We start from the raw sequence: 19349 nt of genomic DNA, 5'->3' as shown, positions 1-19349 counted from the left end.
AAGTCAGTTTTCAGCTGGATCAGCTCCCTGAGCCGTGGAATTGCCCATTGACAGGAGAAAGGATGGGGCAGGACTGGGCCTGGGGCATGGCAGCAGCAGCAAACATCTCAAGTGCTGCTTTACTGGGAGCAGTGTCATCTCTCTGTTATAATACTGCATGTGTTCCAAAAGCATTTCATCTTTTCAGCTAGAAGAAAGAAGCAGGAATGGCTGGGAGACAGTAAAATGACAAGAGTCAGATCTGAACAGAAGGGATACTCTTGGAGGGGGGAATGTGAGAAGTCAATGCTGGTGTAATTTTAAACAGCTTGCTGGAAGCTCAGCACAGGGACCCTGTATAAAGGGCAAAGCTGGGGCTGTCAGCTGGGCTCAGTGATCCAGGGAGTCTGGTTTCCTAGAGTGTAGGGCTATGAGGCCCTGGGGCAGGGATTCAAAATCCCTGTGCTGCTCTGGATGTCCCTCTAAAAATCCCATTTTACCATGTCAAAGGGATCTGACAGGGGCTGCAGTCCCAGGATTGTGGGTGATCATTCCCAGAGGAGAATGGATCATTCCAGTTCCACCAGTTTCCTACTGAGCAACCAAAGTAAACTTGATCACTGGCTGAAGTCAGTGTTGTGCAGGAGCCCTGACATGTAACTGCAAACAGATTTGTCCTGTACTGTTCCTAACTGAGATTGCTGTTTTCTCTGGCTGAAGAAGTGAAGTGAGAAATGAGCTTCTTTTGTAAAAAGGGAATAACTCTGCCCAGTACAGTGAGCAATTACTTTTGCAGGTGTTGCTGTATAATTCCTGATGCTCCTGGGAATGCACTCACATGTTCCAGTGGGTCTGCATTCCCTGATTTCTCTCTCTTTGGCTAGTTTTGCCTTTAAGATCACATTTGGAATTACAGTATTAAAGATCCGTAGTCTCACAGCCAAACCACAAAGCTTTGGTGAGACCAGTTAAATTCAGGCTTTTTCCCAGGAAACAGTGGTGGTTAAATGTTGTGAAGCCTCAGATCCCTCTGATGCTTCCTGAGAGGATGGAAACCTGGGTGAGGCAAGGACAGAACCCCTTTCCCCACCCTGCAGTTTTAAGTTTGTGCTCCAAACCCAAGTGCTACCACTTGATTTTCTACATTTCCTGAGTTTCCTTGATTCCAGTTGTCAGGTTGCAGCTTCAGTAACAAAACCAGAACCTTTGGGGTTTCAATCTGGATTTGTTGCCAGATGATTTATTCTGTGAGGCCCCATTTTCCCTCTTATTCACTGGATTGAGCTCTCCAGTGCTCAGTGAAGACATCTTAGAAATTTACCTTCAAGAACCTGTGACCTGAGGATTAAATTAATATCAATACCTAGTCTTCACCATCTCTGAGCTGACTTTAATAGACTGATGATTAGATTTTTACCCTTTTCTGGCATTCATCAGACACCTCTTTAGACCCCACAACATCAAATCTGTCTCCTGATCTTGCCAAAGCCTTTGGCAGATTTTCCTGAGATTCATGGCTGTAATTGATCTGTGCTGAAATGAACAACTTGGCTGTTGCTGCTTTTATCAGGTTGTGATTTAGCAGCCAGACTGGGATTTTCATTTTGTTCCAATACCAGGGTCTGGTAAGGATTTGTAAGGATGGTTTTGGGGTCTGTAGTGACTGTGAAACACCTGCTGAACGATGGCTCTCAGTGTGAAAAATCCACTCTCAGTGATGTGTAAATGTGGATCTTTTTGCTCAGAACGAGGATGAAAACAGAGCCAGTGAAAGCAAGAAAACGAAACTGGAAGAAAAAGCTCCCTCAGGACACAAGAATTCCAGCAGCAGGGAGTGAGTATCTGCTCTTCCTGCTCTGGGGTCTGGGTGGCTCTGGAGAGAATGGTGCTCATCTTCCCCCTCTTCTCCTCTCTCCCACCCCAAGATTTCCTCAAAAAATTGGTAACATTTTTTTCTTACCTTTCCAACAAATGTACTTCAGAGTTTCTACAAGCAATTGGTGGAAATGAATTTCCATCCCTAAAAACACTGGCCAAGGACAATTGTGTTCCTTAACAAAATGAGGTGACCCCTCCTGTGAAGGGAAATTTCCTTCCTGGTTTTCTCTGATACACAGTGGGGCTTGGATTTGGACTATAAATCAAACTCTGGGCTTTTAAATTAACCCCTTCTGGTAATTCTCTGTTTAGTAAGTTTTAAACTGGGAATAAACACCTGAGCTGGTTTTCTTTGGGAAGCTGATGGCATTGAGCTTTGGATCCATGGATTTACCTCCGTTCTCTTGATTTGTTAGTGCAAGAAAAGTGTGATACCAAAGCAAAGTAGTACAGAATGAGCAGATCAGTCCCATTGTTTAATATGCTTTTTCTGGATTCCCCATGCTTTTTGCAATACCTGTTTTGCCTTTATTTGATTGATTCCTTGGTCAGTGTTAACCCACAGGAGAGATACAGTTTTTTCCACTGCATTTTGAAAGTTCTGTTTCAGTTCAAGCAACAAAAACTGGTATAATTGTGTCATGGAAAATATTCCTGTCCAGTGAGTAATTGCCAAATTATAAAGGTGTGAGAAGCTGCAGCAGTTTGGATGCTACAACTTGTGTTTGCCCCTTCTAAATTAAACAGTGTCTTACTGTTTGATAGGAAACAGCTGTAGAATGAATGGATAGTTTGATTTTTTACCTGATATTTGATTTTTTCTGTTGTTTGCTTGATTGCCAGTGCAGTTCTCCAAAGGCCATTTAATTAAATGAAATATAATTTCTCTAGAAATAATGTGTAAAAATAATAATGGTGGGAGGGCAGGAATAGCCAAGAGCATCCCTCAGCTGCCAAGTGAGAGTGTCCTGAAAGGCTGTGCTGGGGAAGTTTCCCCTTGCCTGGGTTCCAGAGCTTTATCTGGAGCATCTTTCCCTGCAGCTGTTGGCTGCCTGGTGTGCACAGACAGCCTGATGCTGGCACTGGCTCCCACTGCTGAAATTGGGAGGGATTGGGGTGGTTTTTGTACAGAACTGGTGCAGGGGTGTGGTTTTATGGTTAGAACTTGTCTGGGTTTGCCTGTGCTTTCAGGTCAGAACAAATAAAATGGTGAAAACAAGTTCAATCTGGCTGTGGAGAAACCTACTCACCGAGAGGATTATTCTGCTTTTCTCCAAAGCTGGGGCTGACAGTAAAAATCTTGGGGGGGAAAAAAGGTGTTTAGTTAGAGATTTAAAAATCTGAATTTTGTTTTTTTGGGGTTGTTTTCGTTTGTTTTGATTTTGGTTTTGTTTGTTAAGAAACCCAAACCCTGAATTTGTTCTTCTTTTCCAGGTCTTCAAAGCCAAGTGCTGTTAAAGAGAAGGATTTGCTGCCCTCCCCTGCTGCCCCAGCCCTGCAGAAGGATTCCAAGCAGGAACACAGCTCCAGGAAGAGAACAGTCAGTCAGTCCTCATCCCTAAAATCCAGCAGCAACCCGGGCAAGGAGAGCAGCAGTGGCAGCAAGAGCAGCTCCTCTTCCAAGCAGAAGAAGACAGAGGGGAAGGGCTCCAGCAGTGCCAAGGAAGCCAAGGTAAAGGACTGGTTCTGTCCCTGCCTCTTGTACTTTTTTATAGTTTGATCTAAACAACCATTTCCAGTTCAATTTAAAACACCAATTAGTTTGGGGTGTGCATTGTTTCCTGTCATAGAGCTCAAGTGCCTTGGAAGGCCACAAATGAGAGGACACCTTGGAGAGATCATGGAATACAAATGTTTATCCTGCCAGATCCCTGTGTTAGTGGAGGAATGGGCTTAGTCACCCCTGGTGGCTGGTGCTGCCTGTTCAGTTCAGGTGGTTAATAAGAACATCACTAGAAAGCTGAAAATTGAGCTGTGAGTCTGCTCTTGTCTCCTCAGAGCAGACACAGAACTTGTCCTGGTTTCAGAGGACAGCAGGAGCTCAGTCCATGCTCTGGCGCTCATTTTATGACACTGTAGAAATATTATTTCAACTCCAGCTTAGCAATTTACAGAGCTCTCCATGGTTGGAGGGGAGAAAACATGGTTATGGAGATGGTGCAGAAAATGGTTTGTAAGAGATTTAGGGTGGGAAGATCTATGTGATAGAATTTAAAAATATGAATGTCCCCCAGCGAGCTGTTAATTTGTGGTGTGTTTGTTGTTTTATACTTCAGGTGTGCTTTTACTCATGTCTTTCTCAGAGGAGTAACTACTCCTGTGTGAGCTTTTCAAGGCAAAGGCATTCAGAGAGAGTGTTGTTGATAGAAAGCCTCCAAATCTTCCTCATCTCTGTTAGAGTAGAAAAGCAGGATTTAGAAACAGTGACAGGTGAGATGAGGGGAGGAATTTCCTGACCCTGGTGATTCTGGAGGGCTGCACCCTCCCCTCTGCAGGAGGAGCCCCAGCCCAGCCCTGTGGGAGCATCCTGAAATAACTGAATAACTGAAAGCTGAGTTATTCCCAGTGCTCCTGCAGGCTGTCCTTCCTGGGGGGAATGGGGAAGCCATGGGGGAATTTACACCACAAATGCTTTTCTTGTAATCATGGCATGGATTTCCCTTCCAGGAAAAGATCCTGAACAATTCCTCCAGCTGCCCTCCCGCCTCTGCTCAGGCCACGGAAAGTGCGAAGTCGAGGAGAGCAAAGCTCGTTTTTGATGATAGGTAAGGACAGAAAATTCCCTTTCCCTCCCTGGAGCTCAGGATCTCGAGCACAAGCAGCTCCCACGGAGCAGAGCTGGCATTTTCCTCCGCAGAAGATGTTACACACAAGCTCTTTGTCAAAGAAAATACCTTGAAAAGAAAAGAAATATTTCACCATCTTGTGCAGACTTGAGGTTTCAGTTGGGCCAATTCAGATGTCAGCTTGCTCTGAAAGCCCTTCCTTAAATTCACTTTACAGATGAAATTATGTTTGCACCAAATGTAGAGTAACTTTCTGCTTAAGAACTTGCTTGAAATATTGTTGGAATTACCTGATACTAGAGAATTAACTTGAAACTACTTTTAACAATTTTTAGTTAACTAAATTAATAGATCCCATTAAACAGTTTTATCATAGCATAAGTTAGAGCAGGAAAAGCCCTGAAATGTGGTAGTATGAAGGAGATGAAGTTACAAAAGGCTGTGTAAGTGGGTGGCTCCAGTCCCTCAGTCTGTGTCCTCTCTTGCAGGACTTACTCAGCTGATCATTATTTGCAGGAAGCAAAGAAGCTGAAACACAATGCAGATGCTTTGGTGAGTGGCTCTCCAGTGCCCCCCCAGCGTGTGCCCCTGATCCTGGGGCTGGCTTGCTGCCTTTGCCATTCTCCTGCCCTCTGTGCTGCAATTTCCCTGCTTTGTGTTCCTGAGCTCTTCCTCCTCCCGCAGTCGGACAGGTTTGAGAAGGCCGTGTACTACCTGGATGCTGTCGTGTCCTTCATTGAGTGTGGGAATGCATTGGAGAAAAATGCTCAGGAATCCAAGTCCCCGTTCCCTATGTATTCAGAAACTGTGGAATTAATCAAGTAAGCTTTGCTGAGCTCCTGCAGGGGCTGGTGGGTGGGGGGAGCTCTGGGAGTCAGAGGTTTGGCCCAGATTTTGAGATCTGTTGTCATTCCTAGTAACACTGGAGCAGTGACCAGTAATTTCAGTTGCTGGGTTTAAAGCATTTCCAGGAAGGGTGAGGTGATTTCTGCTGAGGCTTCAAGTCCCTTTACAATGAGTGACCCACAAGGAGCAGAATTATTCTGGTAACTGCTGAGTCAGTGCTTCATTCGGGGCTGAGAGATGTTCCTAAAACAGCGGGGACAGCAGAAACTGGCAATTCATGAGAACATGAGTGTTGTGTGAATGATAAATGGAAGTGGTTTTTGTTTTGGGGCTGATCTGCTGCCTTTCTCTGCAGATACACTATGAAACTGAAGAATTACTTGGCCCCGGATGCGACGGCTGCAGACAAAAGGCTGGCAGTGCTTTGGTGAGTGTGCTGGCACTCCTGCAGTGCCCTCGTGCATTTCACATCTGTAACCTGCACAAATTGCTGGTTTACACTGAGCTCTTGGGTGTTCCTGAAGCAAACACAGGAGTTTCCACTTGGCTGTACACGAACATTAATCTCTGTCTGATTGCTGTAGATGGGCCAGCTGTAAATGTTGCCTGATTGCTGTAAATGCTGCCAGCAAGGGCCAAGGCATTGCAGCATTGAAGGGTGAGAGCAGGAGGTGCCTCCTGAGCCCTGAGCCAGGGATAAATCACACTTGGACTGGCTGTGGGGACTGGCAGCAGCCCTGAGGCTGAGGGAGCAGGAGGTGTAGAGGACCAGAGGTTCAGGGGGGAGCAGAGGGACTCACTGGGTGGTGTCTCCCAAGCCCAGCAGAGCACTGCGAGTTTCAGTTCCAGCTCCAGGCACAAGGAGCTGTTCCAGTTCTAAATTCCCTTCAGAATTTCAAGGTGGTTGTGGATTTTCTGGTTGAGTATCAACTTGAGAGCTGAGTTGGCAGGGAGAACATCAAGTCCACAGCTATTAGATTTTTGCAATTCACTGAGTTGAGATAAACCTGACTTTAATTGTGACTGATTGTCCTGTCTTTGGGCAGCCTTCGGTGCCAAGCTCTGCTCTACCTGAGGCTTTTCAAACTGAAAAAGGAAAGTGCATTGAAATACTCAAAAACTCTGACTGAACATCTGAAGGTAATTGCATCTGTATTTTCTAAACATTAAAACTAATGATGTGGAAGCTCTACATCACTTAAAGTCCCCAAATCCAATTTGAGACTGCTGCATGTGAACACCTGTTTAGAACTGGACTTGAAGGTGTATTAAATCTGGGCAGAGCTTTAATAACCATAACCCTGCTGGTCCTGGCACGACAACTCTGTTCATTTGATTTTCTTTAATAAATGTAGTAGGCTTCAAGGAGAAGGTTGTTTGCCATGGGATGTTGGCTGGGTTTGGGGAAATTACCCATAAATTTATCTAAATTCCTATGCAGCTGATTCTGAAGTTTCCAGCTCTCAGTGCTGAGAGGAAACAGGCTCATCACATACCCAGTCTCAGATTTGTGATATCTTTAATTGTTCACTGCCAGTGATAACAGATTCTTTCTGTTAAAGGGCTGAAAAAAACCTAAAATGTTTCCATAAGGGACAACGAGCTAATACTTGTTTGCTTTGCTAAAATAACCCCTTAATTTGTGTCTTGGCCATCAGTAAAAAAGGATATTTCTCTAAATTACAGTTTATTGTGATATTATTGAGAACATAACTTGAAAGTACAACTGGAAAAAAAAAAAATTGGTTAAAAAGAACCAATTAAACAACCAGGTAAAATATAGCTAGTGAAAGTATAAGGACAAATCAGGTGAAATGTGTCTTTTTCCCCACACAGAATTGCTACAATAATTCTCAAGCACCATCCCCTGGTATGGGAAGGTGAGTGGCAAAAGCTGTTACTTCTATTTCTCAACGTAAAGGACGTTTTCTCCATTTTCTGAGTGCCAGGGGGCTCAGGGAGCAGCTTTTGGGGTGGTTATTTGAAGGGTGTGGATTTTGATCCATTTTTTGTGTAATTATCATGGTGCATGGAGGTGCTGCAGCTCTGCAGGGTTTGTCAGGCTAAAAAAGGAGCAGTGTGCCACTAACCCACAAACCATTTATCCCAGGGAGTTTTGGTGTTTAATTTAATGCTTCTCCCCCCAAACAAGACCTTTATTAGTGCTGCAAGGCCAGAGGTTACAAGCACTTGCAGGATTCTCTGTTCCATAGTTTAGCAATTACTTCTGCTCTTTTAAACCCAATAATGGACCTTTGATAAATTATTCCATGAGTTTAAGGTGGAGGCCACTTCAGATTTCCATTGTGTTATCTACTGTAATGTTACACAGTGCAATATTCTGGCAATGGAGTTACCAGGTAGCTGTAATTTTTTTGTTCTTATTCTTTAAGGTTCATTTAAACTATTAATTTTAGATTTTATTGAATTCTGAGATGCTGAGGTTTGGTAATTAGGTTTTGTAAGCTATAAATAATTATTGGAGGATCCTCAGCAGTTCCCAGCTCGAGATTTCCATTAGTTGTAGGGCAAATCCTGATTTTTGGTGTGTAAAGTGGGAGTGTTTTCCCATCCCACACCCTGAGTGTGGGCAGAGTGATCTTAGGGGACATCTCAGAGCATGGTGTGTCTAAAGCTGGTCCATTTCTGCCTTTCCAATTCCATCTTCCCCTCTGGGTGAGCAGCAAACCTGTCGGGATGCCATCTCCAGTCTCTCCAAAGCTGTCTCCAGGGAATTCAGGAAATTACTCTTCCGGGGCAGCCAACCCTTCAGGGAGCGGGTCCTCGGTGACGATCCCGCAGCGCATCCATCAGATGGCTGCCAGCTACGTCCAGGTCACCTCCAACTTCCTCTATGCCACTGAAATCTGGGAACAAGCAGAACAGCTCTCGAGAGAGCAGAAAGGTAAGGCTTAGGGGGCTGGAACACTCTGAGGCTTTGATTCTGTTGATGGAGCCCTGGATGCTGAACCTCTGCAAAATCCAGGGGGAAGGTGCCACCTTGGGTTGTAGGGATACCCCAGGCTGGGCGTTGTGGTTGTCAAGGTGGTGTTGGAGTTGTGACATAAAGATGTTTGCTGTGTTTCCTGTAAAATGTTCAGTGTAGGAAGATGAACTTGGTGCATTTCCCTTTCCGGAATTCTTTAGCGAAAACTCCTTAAGGAAGTTTGGCAGTAGTTTAATTATTGTCAGCTAGTGAGATACAAGTTTTAGGGGAAAACCAAGAAGTTTGGCAATGGTTTGGTTGTTTCCAAGCAGTCTTGTGCAGAAGAGTAAAGACATGGATTAGCAAGGACCTTTCTCCTGACTTCCCCCATTCCCCCACCTCTCCTCATTCCCTTTTTTCCTACCGCAGCCGTTGATGCTGGGAGCTGGGGTCGGGTGTGGTTACCAAAGGTGCTTCTTTAACCTGTGTTTGTGCTGTTGCAGAGTTCTTTGCAGAACTGGACAAGGTGATGGGGCCCCTGGTGTTTAACACGAGCATCATGACGGAGCTGGTGCGTTACACGCGGCAGGGCCTGCACTGGCTGCGCCTGGACGCCAAGTGAGGAGCCCAGCCCAGCCCTGCCCTGCCCTTCTTCAGCTGCCTCTGATTCCTCTCCACAACACTGTGTCATGTCAATAAGGAAGACTGCCATAACACATTGCTTAGTTGACACTAAGAGCAAGGAATGCTTTCCCACGTCTCCCATCCTCATTTGTGTTTTGTGTTTAACCCCAAATCAGCTGGTTCATGGACTTCTCCAGTATTCCCGGTTTAAGTTATTTAAATATTTGAAAATTTGCTACGTAAAAGTTGTAGTTTTGCTGATCTGTCATTGATAGATCATTGGAATTCCAGTCACAATACATGAATAGTCAGTTTAAATCCTATTTATTTTAATTTTTTTAATTTTAATTTTGAAAAGCCCCCTTTGGGGCTGGTTTTAGCTATATCTTCCCTAAATTTCCCCTTTTGAGTACTTAGAAATTAAACCTAGACACTTTATTTAAGTACTTCGTGAGCTTTGTTACTCTGTAATGTCTTGTGGTGGTAGAGCCTGTAAAAGGAACTAGGGTTGATAGGTTCTAACGAGTAGGGACACCATACTTCTCATGCCTAATGCCTATGAGTCGACTAATAAATGACAACTACAGATTTATTATTGCAGAATTTGTACTAAATAGAAAAGTTCCAGATATTCTTCTACGTATTGAGATACTTCATTTAAATGAATTATAAAGAAATTTATATGGAAAAATATTTAGCTGGATCTGTCTTGGATTGTTTCCAAGGCAGCTTCAAGCCATCGATTAACACTATAACAATCACAAAACATTACAGTGATTTGCATTTAATGTAACGTCCAGGCAATGGTGTAGGAATGACCTTCAGTCCGATGGGTGCGATGCAAACAGGAAAGGCTTTGGAAAAGGACAATCTCGTGCTTTTTTGCATCTTTTCATTTCAAATTCCTTTTGTTTCCGTGCTTGTCACTTTCGGACAGTTACGAAATTGGGGAACTTTGTGGTTCCAAACCCAAGAGTAGCTCAGTTCCTACCAGAACGGTCATTTGCATCTTTTCCATTGACTGAGAAACCAGGAATCTTTGGTAGAACTCTAGGTCCATTTTGTCCTCTTAGGGTCTGCTGGGGATGGACACTACAGGCTGGCAGTGCAGCAGGCACCGTGGGGTGGGAGCAGAGCTGCTCCTGCAGGAAGCACTGTTCTGTGCAGGATGGATGGCAAACTTGGCTTTACCCCGTGCTGATGAAGGTCCCGTTCATGTCACTAACGTCTGCTCCCGAGGGGGCTGCTGGGTGCCACAGAGGGTTGGTGGAGCTGCAGGTGGCCCCTCTCCGAGTGCAAACCAAAGTACCTTTCCACGTGAGGTGCTTGTCTGAGTTAAAGGTTTCAAATGCTACTGCTTTCAGTATTGCTTAGTGCCCCCAACATGTCTGGTGTGCCTTATGCCTTACTTTTAGATGAAGATTTTATGAACTGTTTACAAGATGTTTTACAGCAGGACCAGGTATACTGTATGCAGTGGTCTTCTGCAGTACTTGGGTAAAATTCCATTTCCTTTTTCAAAGTCCCAGTGTCTGTCACACAAACTGACTCATCGTGGTGGTCTCCTTCCCCAGAGTCCAACTCTGAATCCTTTGGAGTGAGATTGTGGAATGCTGCTTTGTTTTCTCTCCCATTGAACCCTTTATTCTGTACCAGATATGAACGTGCATGTTCAGGAAAATTATTGCACTAAATTTTTTGTGTAGGTGTAGTTAAGTGCCAAAATCACGGCAACCTCGAGAGAAGGAATAGAATTCTACGCTCCTTAGTACTGCAGTATGTCCTATGGGCTTTAAGAGTTTAGAAGTTTTGCAAATTAGTAACCTACTACAAGGTAGCTGCATCTTCGTAGAGCTTCCTTTGCGTCCCAGCGTGTTTTGTACTTCCAGAAAAGCTTTGCTACGTCCGGATTGATAAACGGGGAACAGACCTGGGGCTCTCCCTGACTCGACTCTTCAGGTCTGTCCCAGCATCCTTTTTATGGAATCACTGTGCAAGGTCACCTTTCTGTTAGTCTTTGCTGTTGGAGACAGAACTCTGTACCCTCAAACTCCCCACCGTGGGCATGGGACACTGTCAGCTGTGTTTCCTTTCCTCCTCTGAAGTGCCTCGCACACCTCTGACGCTGAGAAATCCCTTGGTAGAAGTTGCATTCGTGGGTGGGTTTGTGTGTAGTGCTGCACTAGCCAGCGTGGCTGTTCTTGGCTTGCTCCTTTGTGCACAGTCACCATTGCTGTCAGCAGGAATGGTGGCATCTCGGGGAATTTTTTTTCCTTAACTAGAGTCCCACAAATACCTTTCGGTGTCACCAAAATTGGCCCCTTGAAAACGCATTGCTTATCCCTAGAGCAGTGGATCTTAGAAATTGGCTTTAAACAACCAGAAGGCTTTTTTAGCATTGTGTCCAAGTGTGGAGCTGAGCTGGTTGGAAGTGTCCCAGCTGAAGGGTGAGTGAACTCCATGGTGGCATTTCCTCCGGAGCGCTGTCCCAGGCGTTGTGTCCGTGCAGGATCCGCAGGGGATGGCTGGGAAACGCCTTGTGCAGCTGGGGCTGGTGCAAACAGATCAGTTCAAACCTCACAATTCCAAAAGCGTATCTTAATTTGGGATTGACCCTTGTTTCCAAGAGGAAAGTTCTGTACTTGATCAGATTTTATAGCCAAAAAAATAAAGCAATTAAGTCCTAGGCTTCCATCCCTCAGCCAAAGCAGGAGGGCTCTGTCCCTGTCCTGGCAGCTCCCAGCACCACAGGGGAGTTGCAGGTCACAGGAGTGACTTAAGGAGGGATTCCCCAGTCCTGGCTTCCCAAATGATTCCCTGGGCAGGGAATATGGATCAATGCATATCAATGCTGTAATTTGAATTCCCTTGCTGATCATGGCCCCAGTTGGTGAATCTTATAAATGGCTCAATCAGACTAGGCTTGCTCAGCTATCTGTGCTGTTTGACTTTGCTCTCAGACTTGCAGGTTCCAGGTGATAAAGGTGCAAACCATTTATAATTCCAAACAAATCTTCAGGACCCCAGAGTAAACCAGCCCAAGAGTTTTGTTTTGATTTGAATCTCAGCCATAAAGCAGAGCAGACGGATGGCTCTCCTTGGCTTCGATGGCAGTATGCAATTTGTATTGTATGTGTCTTTTAATATATATGTATATATCTATGACTCAGTCTGTCCAAAGTATATGTTATACTTGTTTTTAGATTATGGTGCAACTGACTATATTGATATATTATTTATTGAGTGCTGAGTCACCATCTTATTGGTGATAAATATTGCATATTATCCAGGAGTGCAATGTATATTCCTTTAGATTGCTGAGGCTTGATTGCTGTGGTAACAAAAAATGCCCTGAAATGTATTTATGAATGGCCCCAACACACAGAGAGTCAGAATTTATGGGAATGATGTAGCACTTGCCTGGGGCAAGTAAAATAAAGCCGTAGGCAGAGAATTATGGAATTTGCCCAAAAGGCAAACTGCTGGAAAGAGAAAGAAACTACCTTTGCTGTATTTAATGTCATTTTCCGAACAGACTTTTGCTGTCACTGCAGTGTTTCCATTGAGGCAGATCCACAAGGGCCTGAGCAAGTCAAGTTTGAATTACCCATTGGGGAGTAAACAACTTTCCAAATTCTTCCCTTCACGACAAATCCTTGGGTCAGGGTTGAAACTTCTCCCTGTGATGTGTCGGCGTTCTGGAAATCCCCTGTTCCCGAGCAGCAGCAGCGGGGTCAGTGCTGGGCATCCTGAAGGACAGAGAGGAGCCAGAGCTTTGCTCACCAAACCAGAGCAGTTCCAGGGGGGTTCCAGAGCAGGCGGTGGGGTCTCGGTGTGCCCGGGGCTGGGGCTGGGGCTGGGCTGGCCCCGGGGAGGGAAGGGGTTGCAGTGACCCTGGGCAGCTCAGCTCAGCCCCTGCGTGTCCCGGGAGCTGTTCCAGCTCCCAGCTGGGCTCTTGGTGTGCCCGTGCTTGCCCTGCTTCAATCCCACCTGGGAGCTCAGTTCCCCCTGGCCGTGTGCCCGTCCCTGGGGCTGCCCTCCCTGCCGCCAGCCCTGCCCCGGCTCCTGGCGCTGCCTTGGCATTCCATGTCCCAAACCCTACTCCAAGGACCAGGCATGACTTTCCAAGCACAGTTCCTGACATTTGTATCTGGTCCCCCTTTTAAATTGTTTAAAAAAAAAAAATTTTGTATATGGAGGATAAAGTGCTTATATATTTATTAAAAATCCTTTATCTTATTTGAAATTATTATTTGGTGAAGAAGGGGTTTTTCTTTTGGGGGAGGGCTGGGGAGGGGAGGTAACTTTTAACCTGTCACTTATAAATGAAGCCCTGATTAATCCTACAGAAAGGTACTGTTAGTAACTAATGGGATGTCTCTGTTTTATGCTTTGTACATGACAAGTCCATGTGTTACATTTTGTTTTCTATCGAAATATTTGGGCATCTGTCTTCAACCAAAACCAGAAAAAATAGAAACAAACTGTGATTTTATTTGTTGCAATACATTTGAAATTTCAAAGGGTACTTTGGGGCTCAAAATTAGGATTTCTAAGTCAGTATGTGCATTTCACGTAATAAAGCTGTTAATGGTGAGCAAAGTATTATATACTAACTAGATTTTTTCCACATCTGTATAGTATATTCTATGTATTTTGTGGTATTGAGATTATAGAAAGTTTAGTGTCTGAAACATGCGTTTAATGTGTATTTTTAAACAAATTTATGGCAATTAAAATATTTGGAGAAAAGGGTATCACATTTCAATTTGTAAAGATCTTTTTAACTACTGTGTCATTAAAATGCTTTGTACAATGCAAAACTGTAACTGGAGAAACTAAGTTTAATAAATATCAAATAGATTTTCTGTATTAAACTTCCAACCCCCTGTGCTTGTATCTGTTTTGTGGGGCCTTCTCCTCCCTGGAAGTGCATTTTGAGGCAGAATTTTCATTCCTTGATCCTACTGTTTTGTGAAACAAAAGAAAAGTAGCATCCAACGTGTGTGTCCAGACTTGCTGATATTTTTTTTTTTGTCTTTCAGCCTCCGAGTCAACATCCAACACATCAAAACATCATTTTGGTCAATTCATTTTAAGACAGGAGAGAAGGTCAGTGGCAAAAGTCAGTCTAGGACCTGTATTTAAGTAACTTTGAATAGAAGTAATTAGAAGTAAATAGTTCTCAATCTATGTATTGCTGGATATATTTAGGATACTGGAATTGCTATCGGTATTATCAGTTTGGCTCCCTCTTTCCAACAGGGCTTTATCAGAGTGCTGATAAGAGCTGATAAGAGCTGGATTGGGAGGAGATGGGGCCTGATCTACTTGATGCTCTTGCCAGGGGGAAGGATAAATGTCCAAAGTCTGGCTGGAACTGAGCCCCAGCTCTGTGCTCACCATCCATGTGCCCAAGATACAAGGAAAACCAAGCTGCTTTGCTGAATATATATTTTAATTCTCACCTTCAAATAAATAATAGGAAGCATTACAAAAAAACCAAACGAGGAGGAGATGCAGAGCCCTTTTATTGAGCTTGGCCAGAGGCCTCCAGAGGCGTGGCTGTGGGAGGAGATGCTCTCGAGCTCCTTGAAGTCCTTTCATCAGCACATGTGACAGAAATATTAAATCCTCTGATTGCTGGAGGCCCTTGCAGCTCCTGAGCAGTCAATAAATACATCCCAAGGGTGTGGAACAGGATCAGCAGTAACAGTGCAGGCTGTGCTTGGTGCCAGCTCACGCTGAGGCCGTGGAGAGGAGGCAGCGATTTTTCCTGGGAAAAAAATCCCATCATGAGGCACTGAGGGCTGGGGCTGTCCTGCCAGGCTCAGCCAGGGGTCCCAGGTACATTTGTGCCCCTGTGCCAGCAGTGCTGGGTTCAGGCACTCTGTATTCCCCTCAGCTATTCAGTCTTAATTCATTTTTTGGTCTTCGCTTTCCATCAGAATTACAAACATAGCATAGCAGCTCCAACCACCCTGTCATATTTACTTACTTATCCTGATAATTTCTAATATAAAATAAGCTTACTTATAATAATATTCATTAATAATAGGATATACATATAGTGTATTATCTATATATTATAATATATATAGTATATAATATTTATTAAGAATAGGATATACTTATCCATTAGTGCTACTTACATATAGTAGAAAATGACTATTTTCTATCTTGTCTCTGTGTGCTGGTCTATGTGTGTAACAGGTGCCACACAAAATCACCTTTCAGTCATTAAGTAGTAATTTTAACTAATCAGTTTACATGTTATTGGACAATTTGCTCATGCCTAATGAGAATTAAATAGCTTTTGATATTGTAGTTGCTTTCTAAACTATGAGCTTAAATAATCACCTTAAAGTGATTAATTTAGGGTAAGATATTAATAGAGGATTTTTCACTTTCTGTTAGTACATGCTTTACAAGGAAGGATTAATGGGAAGGTCTATAAATGGCCCAAAAGCTGTCTGGAGCCCTCTGTTCTCTTTGCCCAGCCAGGTTATTTGGGGTTGCAGTGAAAGGACTGGGGCTGGCACTCAGGAGTCCTGGACTCTGCTCTGTTTGTTCTGCTTACTAAAGAGTCTGAGTGTGTTACCCCATCTATTCCTGGCATCTTTTGTATGCCCGGAGTGACCTCTGGGGCCCGTTTGGAGAGCCCAGGTGGGGAGCTGAGCGTGGTTACCTGCAGAGCATGGTGAGGCACTCGCTGTTGTCTCTGCACGAGGCTCCGATGGGTCTCAGGGACACCCCTCTCCAGAAGGGCGTCATGCGCCGCTGCCGGGGGCTGCGGGGCTGCCTTGGGGACAGGGACACGCCGTGGCTCTGGAACAGAGCAGGGGGACTGTCAGCACACGTGGCAGCTGCAGGCTCCCTTCTGCTGCTGCTGAGGCCAGCAGTCTTCATTGTAAGTGAAGCGCTTGAAATCTTTCTGGTTTTCAGATCGCAGCACCCGTTGGGTAAAGCACGGCTTGCAGCCCAACCCCGAAGAAATACCTACCCAAATTAATGATGGTTTTAATCTTCTTGGGAGTGAAGGCAGAATCACTGGCTGAGCTATGGCCCAGAGTGGCCCAGGATTCACTAGGTAGTAACTCTTACATTTTTATGATGTTGAATCCTGTAAAAAGCCCTGCTGTCACCTCTTAACTCCTGCCAGTTGTCCGTCCAAATCACAACGGCTTGTATGGACTGCCTGTCCTTTGAATTAGCCCTTTAAATAGTTTATTTCAGTATTATCTCAGTTTACCTGGCTGAGCAGCAGTGAGCAGAGCAGAAGGGCTGCCATCACTTTCCACCAGTGCATCTTCCCAGAGGGAGCTGTCACTTGGAGCAGCCGTGGGCAGAGGAGGCACAAAGAGCTCCAGTCGGGACTTCCCAGGCTGTCAGCCACATTTTTATAGACTTCATTCTCTTATCGTTGCATCACCTGCCAGTTATTACAGGAGCAAAGTTCACCTTGGAGCAAGGGAGAATTGCTAAGTCTACATCTGCTGCAGTGATCTGGTTCAAGGCCTATCTCGAGCTAATGATTTACTCCCCTTCCACTTGTACTTTGTCTGGTCAGCTGTGCTGACCTCTTGTGCCAGCTGTTCCTTTTTTTAAATTCCTCCTAAGATGTTACCAGAACTCCATGGTCTATTTGTAAGCAAAAGGGGGGTGGCCCAAAGCCTAATTTAACTTCTATAGCTCTGAGTTAGCCAACCAGGGGTAAGGGTTGTCTTACCAAGCTGATTTGGAGCAGAGAGCTGTACTTTTGATTTGTTTCTCACTCTTGGTACGTGAAAGAACTATAAGGAAGTTGCTTAACCTTTATTTCCAGGCACACAGTGCTCAAAAAGCAGGTGTAACACTTTCCAGCTGGGTTTGGGAATGCAAAATGTGTGATAACTCCCAGAGCTCTTGCAAGGTGTCAAAGATAATCATCTCTAGGTCGATAATGGAAAAGGCTGCTCAGGGCTTGTCTGGAGCTGGGGAGCTCCATGTGCAGACTGTGGTTTCATGGATGAGCCATCTCTGCCCCAAGCTGTGTCACTCAGCATCAAGCTTCCAAAAGTGCCAGCAGCTCCCATGGGGGTGGAGGGGCTCATTGTCATCAAGAGGAAACCGCAGTTTTTCCATTGTGGAGTGAGATTGCAGCAGCTGCAGAGGAAAGGGTGAGCACAGCTGGCACCTCATCTCCTCTCCCCTCTGCCTACACACCTGTGCTTGTCCCAGTGTCTCATGGCTCCTCACCTGTGGGATCTTGTGGGTCTCGTTGGATGGGGCTTGGAGCAACCTGGGCTAGTGGAGGGTGGGGGGGAGCTGCAAGAGCCTTTCCAACCCAAACCACACTGTGGTTCTGTCTGGTACCCACATCTGTTGGGTCAAGACATCAGAGATTGCAGAGTGATGCAGAGAATTCCAACTTGTGTCGCCATGTGCAGGTTTTGGAATACTGAATTCAAGTAAATACTTTAATAAGTGTATAATGAACTGTTTTAGCTAAATTGTAAATACAAATCTGGATGCCACGGGCTCTATTTCTCTGATTGCTTAATATGAAGGCACAAGTGCCAGCGTGGAGGGCAAGTGACTTAGATTAAGATAATGCTGTGATGTCAGATGATTACCCCTTAGCCCAAATTTCATTGGGATTAAAAGAAAAACCTTTCCAGCACAGTGTACAACACTATTTTATCCTTCTCATCATAGGATGGTTCTTACACACCTTCCTCTGCCCTACTTATTTTGCTTCTCTGGGAGGAGGAAGCAAAATTTTCATTATTTCACCTTCTTGGATCTTAAGAGAAGAAAATGGGACAGTAAATCATGACAGACAAGTAGCTGAACTTTAAAAGTTTCTTTTTTATTTGGCTGGGCATTTCTCAGTTGTTTTTCCCATGGAGTCCTTCCTCGTTCATCTCAGTTCTAATTTCTGCTGTTCCATCAGGCACTAGTGTAGAACACAAAGGAGGACAAGCACTAGGAGCCCTGACTTCTTCCATGAAGCACAGGATTTGGAAGAGCAGCAGAGCCTTCTGTAAGTCATCCTCTCAGCTTTGTTGGCTGGGGAAGTCTGGTACTTTGTGATGATAGATCGGAATTGTTGTCTGTCCTTCTGGGTCACTAATAGCATCAGACTGTCCCTGTCAGGCAGCAAACTGCTCTGTGCAAGAAACTGAGGAAAAAAAAACCAAAACAACAGAGTATAACTGAGCTGGTCCTTTCCATGCCCTCAATTCCCCAAGGGTGAGAAGACGCCACAGAGATGTGAGGAAAGAAACACAAAATGTTGCTGTGTTGCCACTTCTAATAATTGCCCAAAGGAGAATAGAAATAAATGAGTGAAAACTTCTCAAGCCCCTTGTTCAGATTCTGAAATGCCCATGGGTTAAACTCCCACTGCCACAGGGCTGGCAAGAGCCATCCCAGCCAGGAATGGTGCCTGCATCCGAGGTTGGCAAGGCAGGGTTGGGATGGGTGGGAAGGTTTGGGATGGGTGGGCACAGTCACAGGATGGCAGGGCAGGGTCGGGGTGGGGTAGGGGATGGCAGGGCAGGGTTGGGATGGGTGGGAAGGTTTGGGATGGGTGGGCACAGTCACAGGATGGCAGGGCAGGGTCGAGATAGGGCAGGGGATGGCAGGGCAGGGTCGGGATGGGGCAGGGGATGGCAGGGCAGGGTCGGGATGGGGCAGGGGATGGCAGGGCAGGGTAGCAGCAGGCTGCTGGCGGAGCAGCTCGGTGCTGTCCCTGTCCCTTGGGCTGACCCTGCCCGGGGCTGGCGCGTGGCCGCGGTGCCGCTGCCCCTCTGTTTGCCTTAGTCTGGCCCCTGGGCCAGGCGCAGTTCAGCCGTCTGTGAGAGGAGCAGGGACCTCGTGAGAGCCCCGGGCAGCCGCTGGGACAAACACGGGGACAGAGCTGCTGAGGCACGGCTTCCCAGGGGCTGGGTGAGGCCACCCAGCTCTGCGGCTCTCGGCGGCACCGTGAGCAGGACACCACGTTCCAAATGGAACATCTCAGGGCAAGGGACTTTTCTGCAGGCACACAGTGACAGACAAAGGGGAATGGCTCCAAACTGCCAGAGGGCAGGGTTAGATGGGGTACTGGGAAGGAATTGATCCCCGTGAGGCCCTGACACACATTTCCCAGAGCAGCTGTGGCTGCTGCTGCATCCCTGCAAGTGTCCAAGGCCAGGCTGGACAGGGCTGGGAGCAGCCTGGGACAGTGGAGGGTGTCCCTGCCATGGCAGGGGTGACAGTGGATGGGCTTTGAGGTCTCTTCAGGGATAAATCTGCCTCTGTACATCTCTGCCAGCTCACAGCAG

The 19349-nt window shown here is 45.7% G+C and overlaps 2 protein-coding genes across 5 annotated transcripts in view; one reads left to right on the top strand and one right to left on the bottom strand.

Annotated features, from left to right (window-relative positions):
• AFF4 (ALF transcription elongation factor 4) overlaps window positions 1-13923 on the top strand; it is a 46509-nt gene extending 32586 nt beyond the window's left edge. For all 4 annotated transcript variants that reach the window (XM_021541265.4, XM_085591611.1, XM_085591610.1 and 1 more), the window contains 10 exons: window positions 1725-1813; window positions 3292-3529; window positions 4525-4622; window positions 5132-5195; window positions 5328-5464; window positions 5845-5916; window positions 6536-6629; window positions 7326-7369; window positions 8174-8394; window positions 8919-13923. In XM_021541265.4, coding sequence (XP_021396940.1) covers window positions 1725-1813; window positions 3292-3529; window positions 4525-4622; window positions 5132-5195; window positions 5328-5464; window positions 5845-5916; window positions 6536-6629; window positions 7326-7369; window positions 8174-8394; window positions 8919-9037 — 1176 coding nt within the window. In that variant the 3' untranslated portion in view covers window positions 9038-13923. The remainder of the gene's footprint in view (window positions 1-1724; window positions 1814-3291; window positions 3530-4524; window positions 4623-5131; window positions 5196-5327; window positions 5465-5844; window positions 5917-6535; window positions 6630-7325; window positions 7370-8173; window positions 8395-8918) is intronic.
• A 556-nt stretch (window positions 13924-14479) lies between these two features.
• On the bottom strand, window positions 14480-16436 carry LEAP2 (liver enriched antimicrobial peptide 2). Its single transcript, XM_077786642.2, has 3 exons — window positions 16292-16436; window positions 15728-15867; window positions 14480-14815 (listed from the first exon to the last, which is right to left on the bottom strand). Exons 1-3 carry the CDS (start codon window positions 16346-16348, stop codon window positions 14779-14781), a joined length of 234 nt encoding a protein of 77 aa, XP_077642768.1. The 5' UTR covers window positions 16349-16436; the 3' UTR covers window positions 14480-14778.
• Window positions 16437-19349: the final 2913 nt, after the last annotated feature.

This window comes from Lonchura striata, chromosome 13 (assembly GCF_050655825.1).
Source record: "Lonchura striata isolate lonStrDom1 chromosome 13, ASM5065582v1, whole genome shotgun sequence".
In the NCBI taxonomy this organism is placed as follows: Eukaryota; Metazoa; Chordata; class Aves; order Passeriformes; family Estrildidae; genus Lonchura; species Lonchura striata.
This window is presented reverse-complemented; position numbering and strand designations above follow the sequence as displayed.

Coding starts and splice junctions, on each gene's coding strand:
- LEAP2 (XM_077786642.2), bottom strand. CDS start 16,348: ATGCACTGGTGGAAAGTGATGGCAGCCCTTCTGCTCTGCTCACTGCTG. Junction 15,868..16,291: donor GCTCACTGCTGCTCAGCCAG/GTAAACTGAGAT, acceptor GCTCTGTTCCAG/AGCCACGGCGTGTCCCTGTC. Junction 14,816..15,727: donor TGCCTCACCATGCTCTGCAG/GTAACCACGCTC, acceptor TTTTTTTCCCAG/GAAAAATCGCTGCCTCCTCT.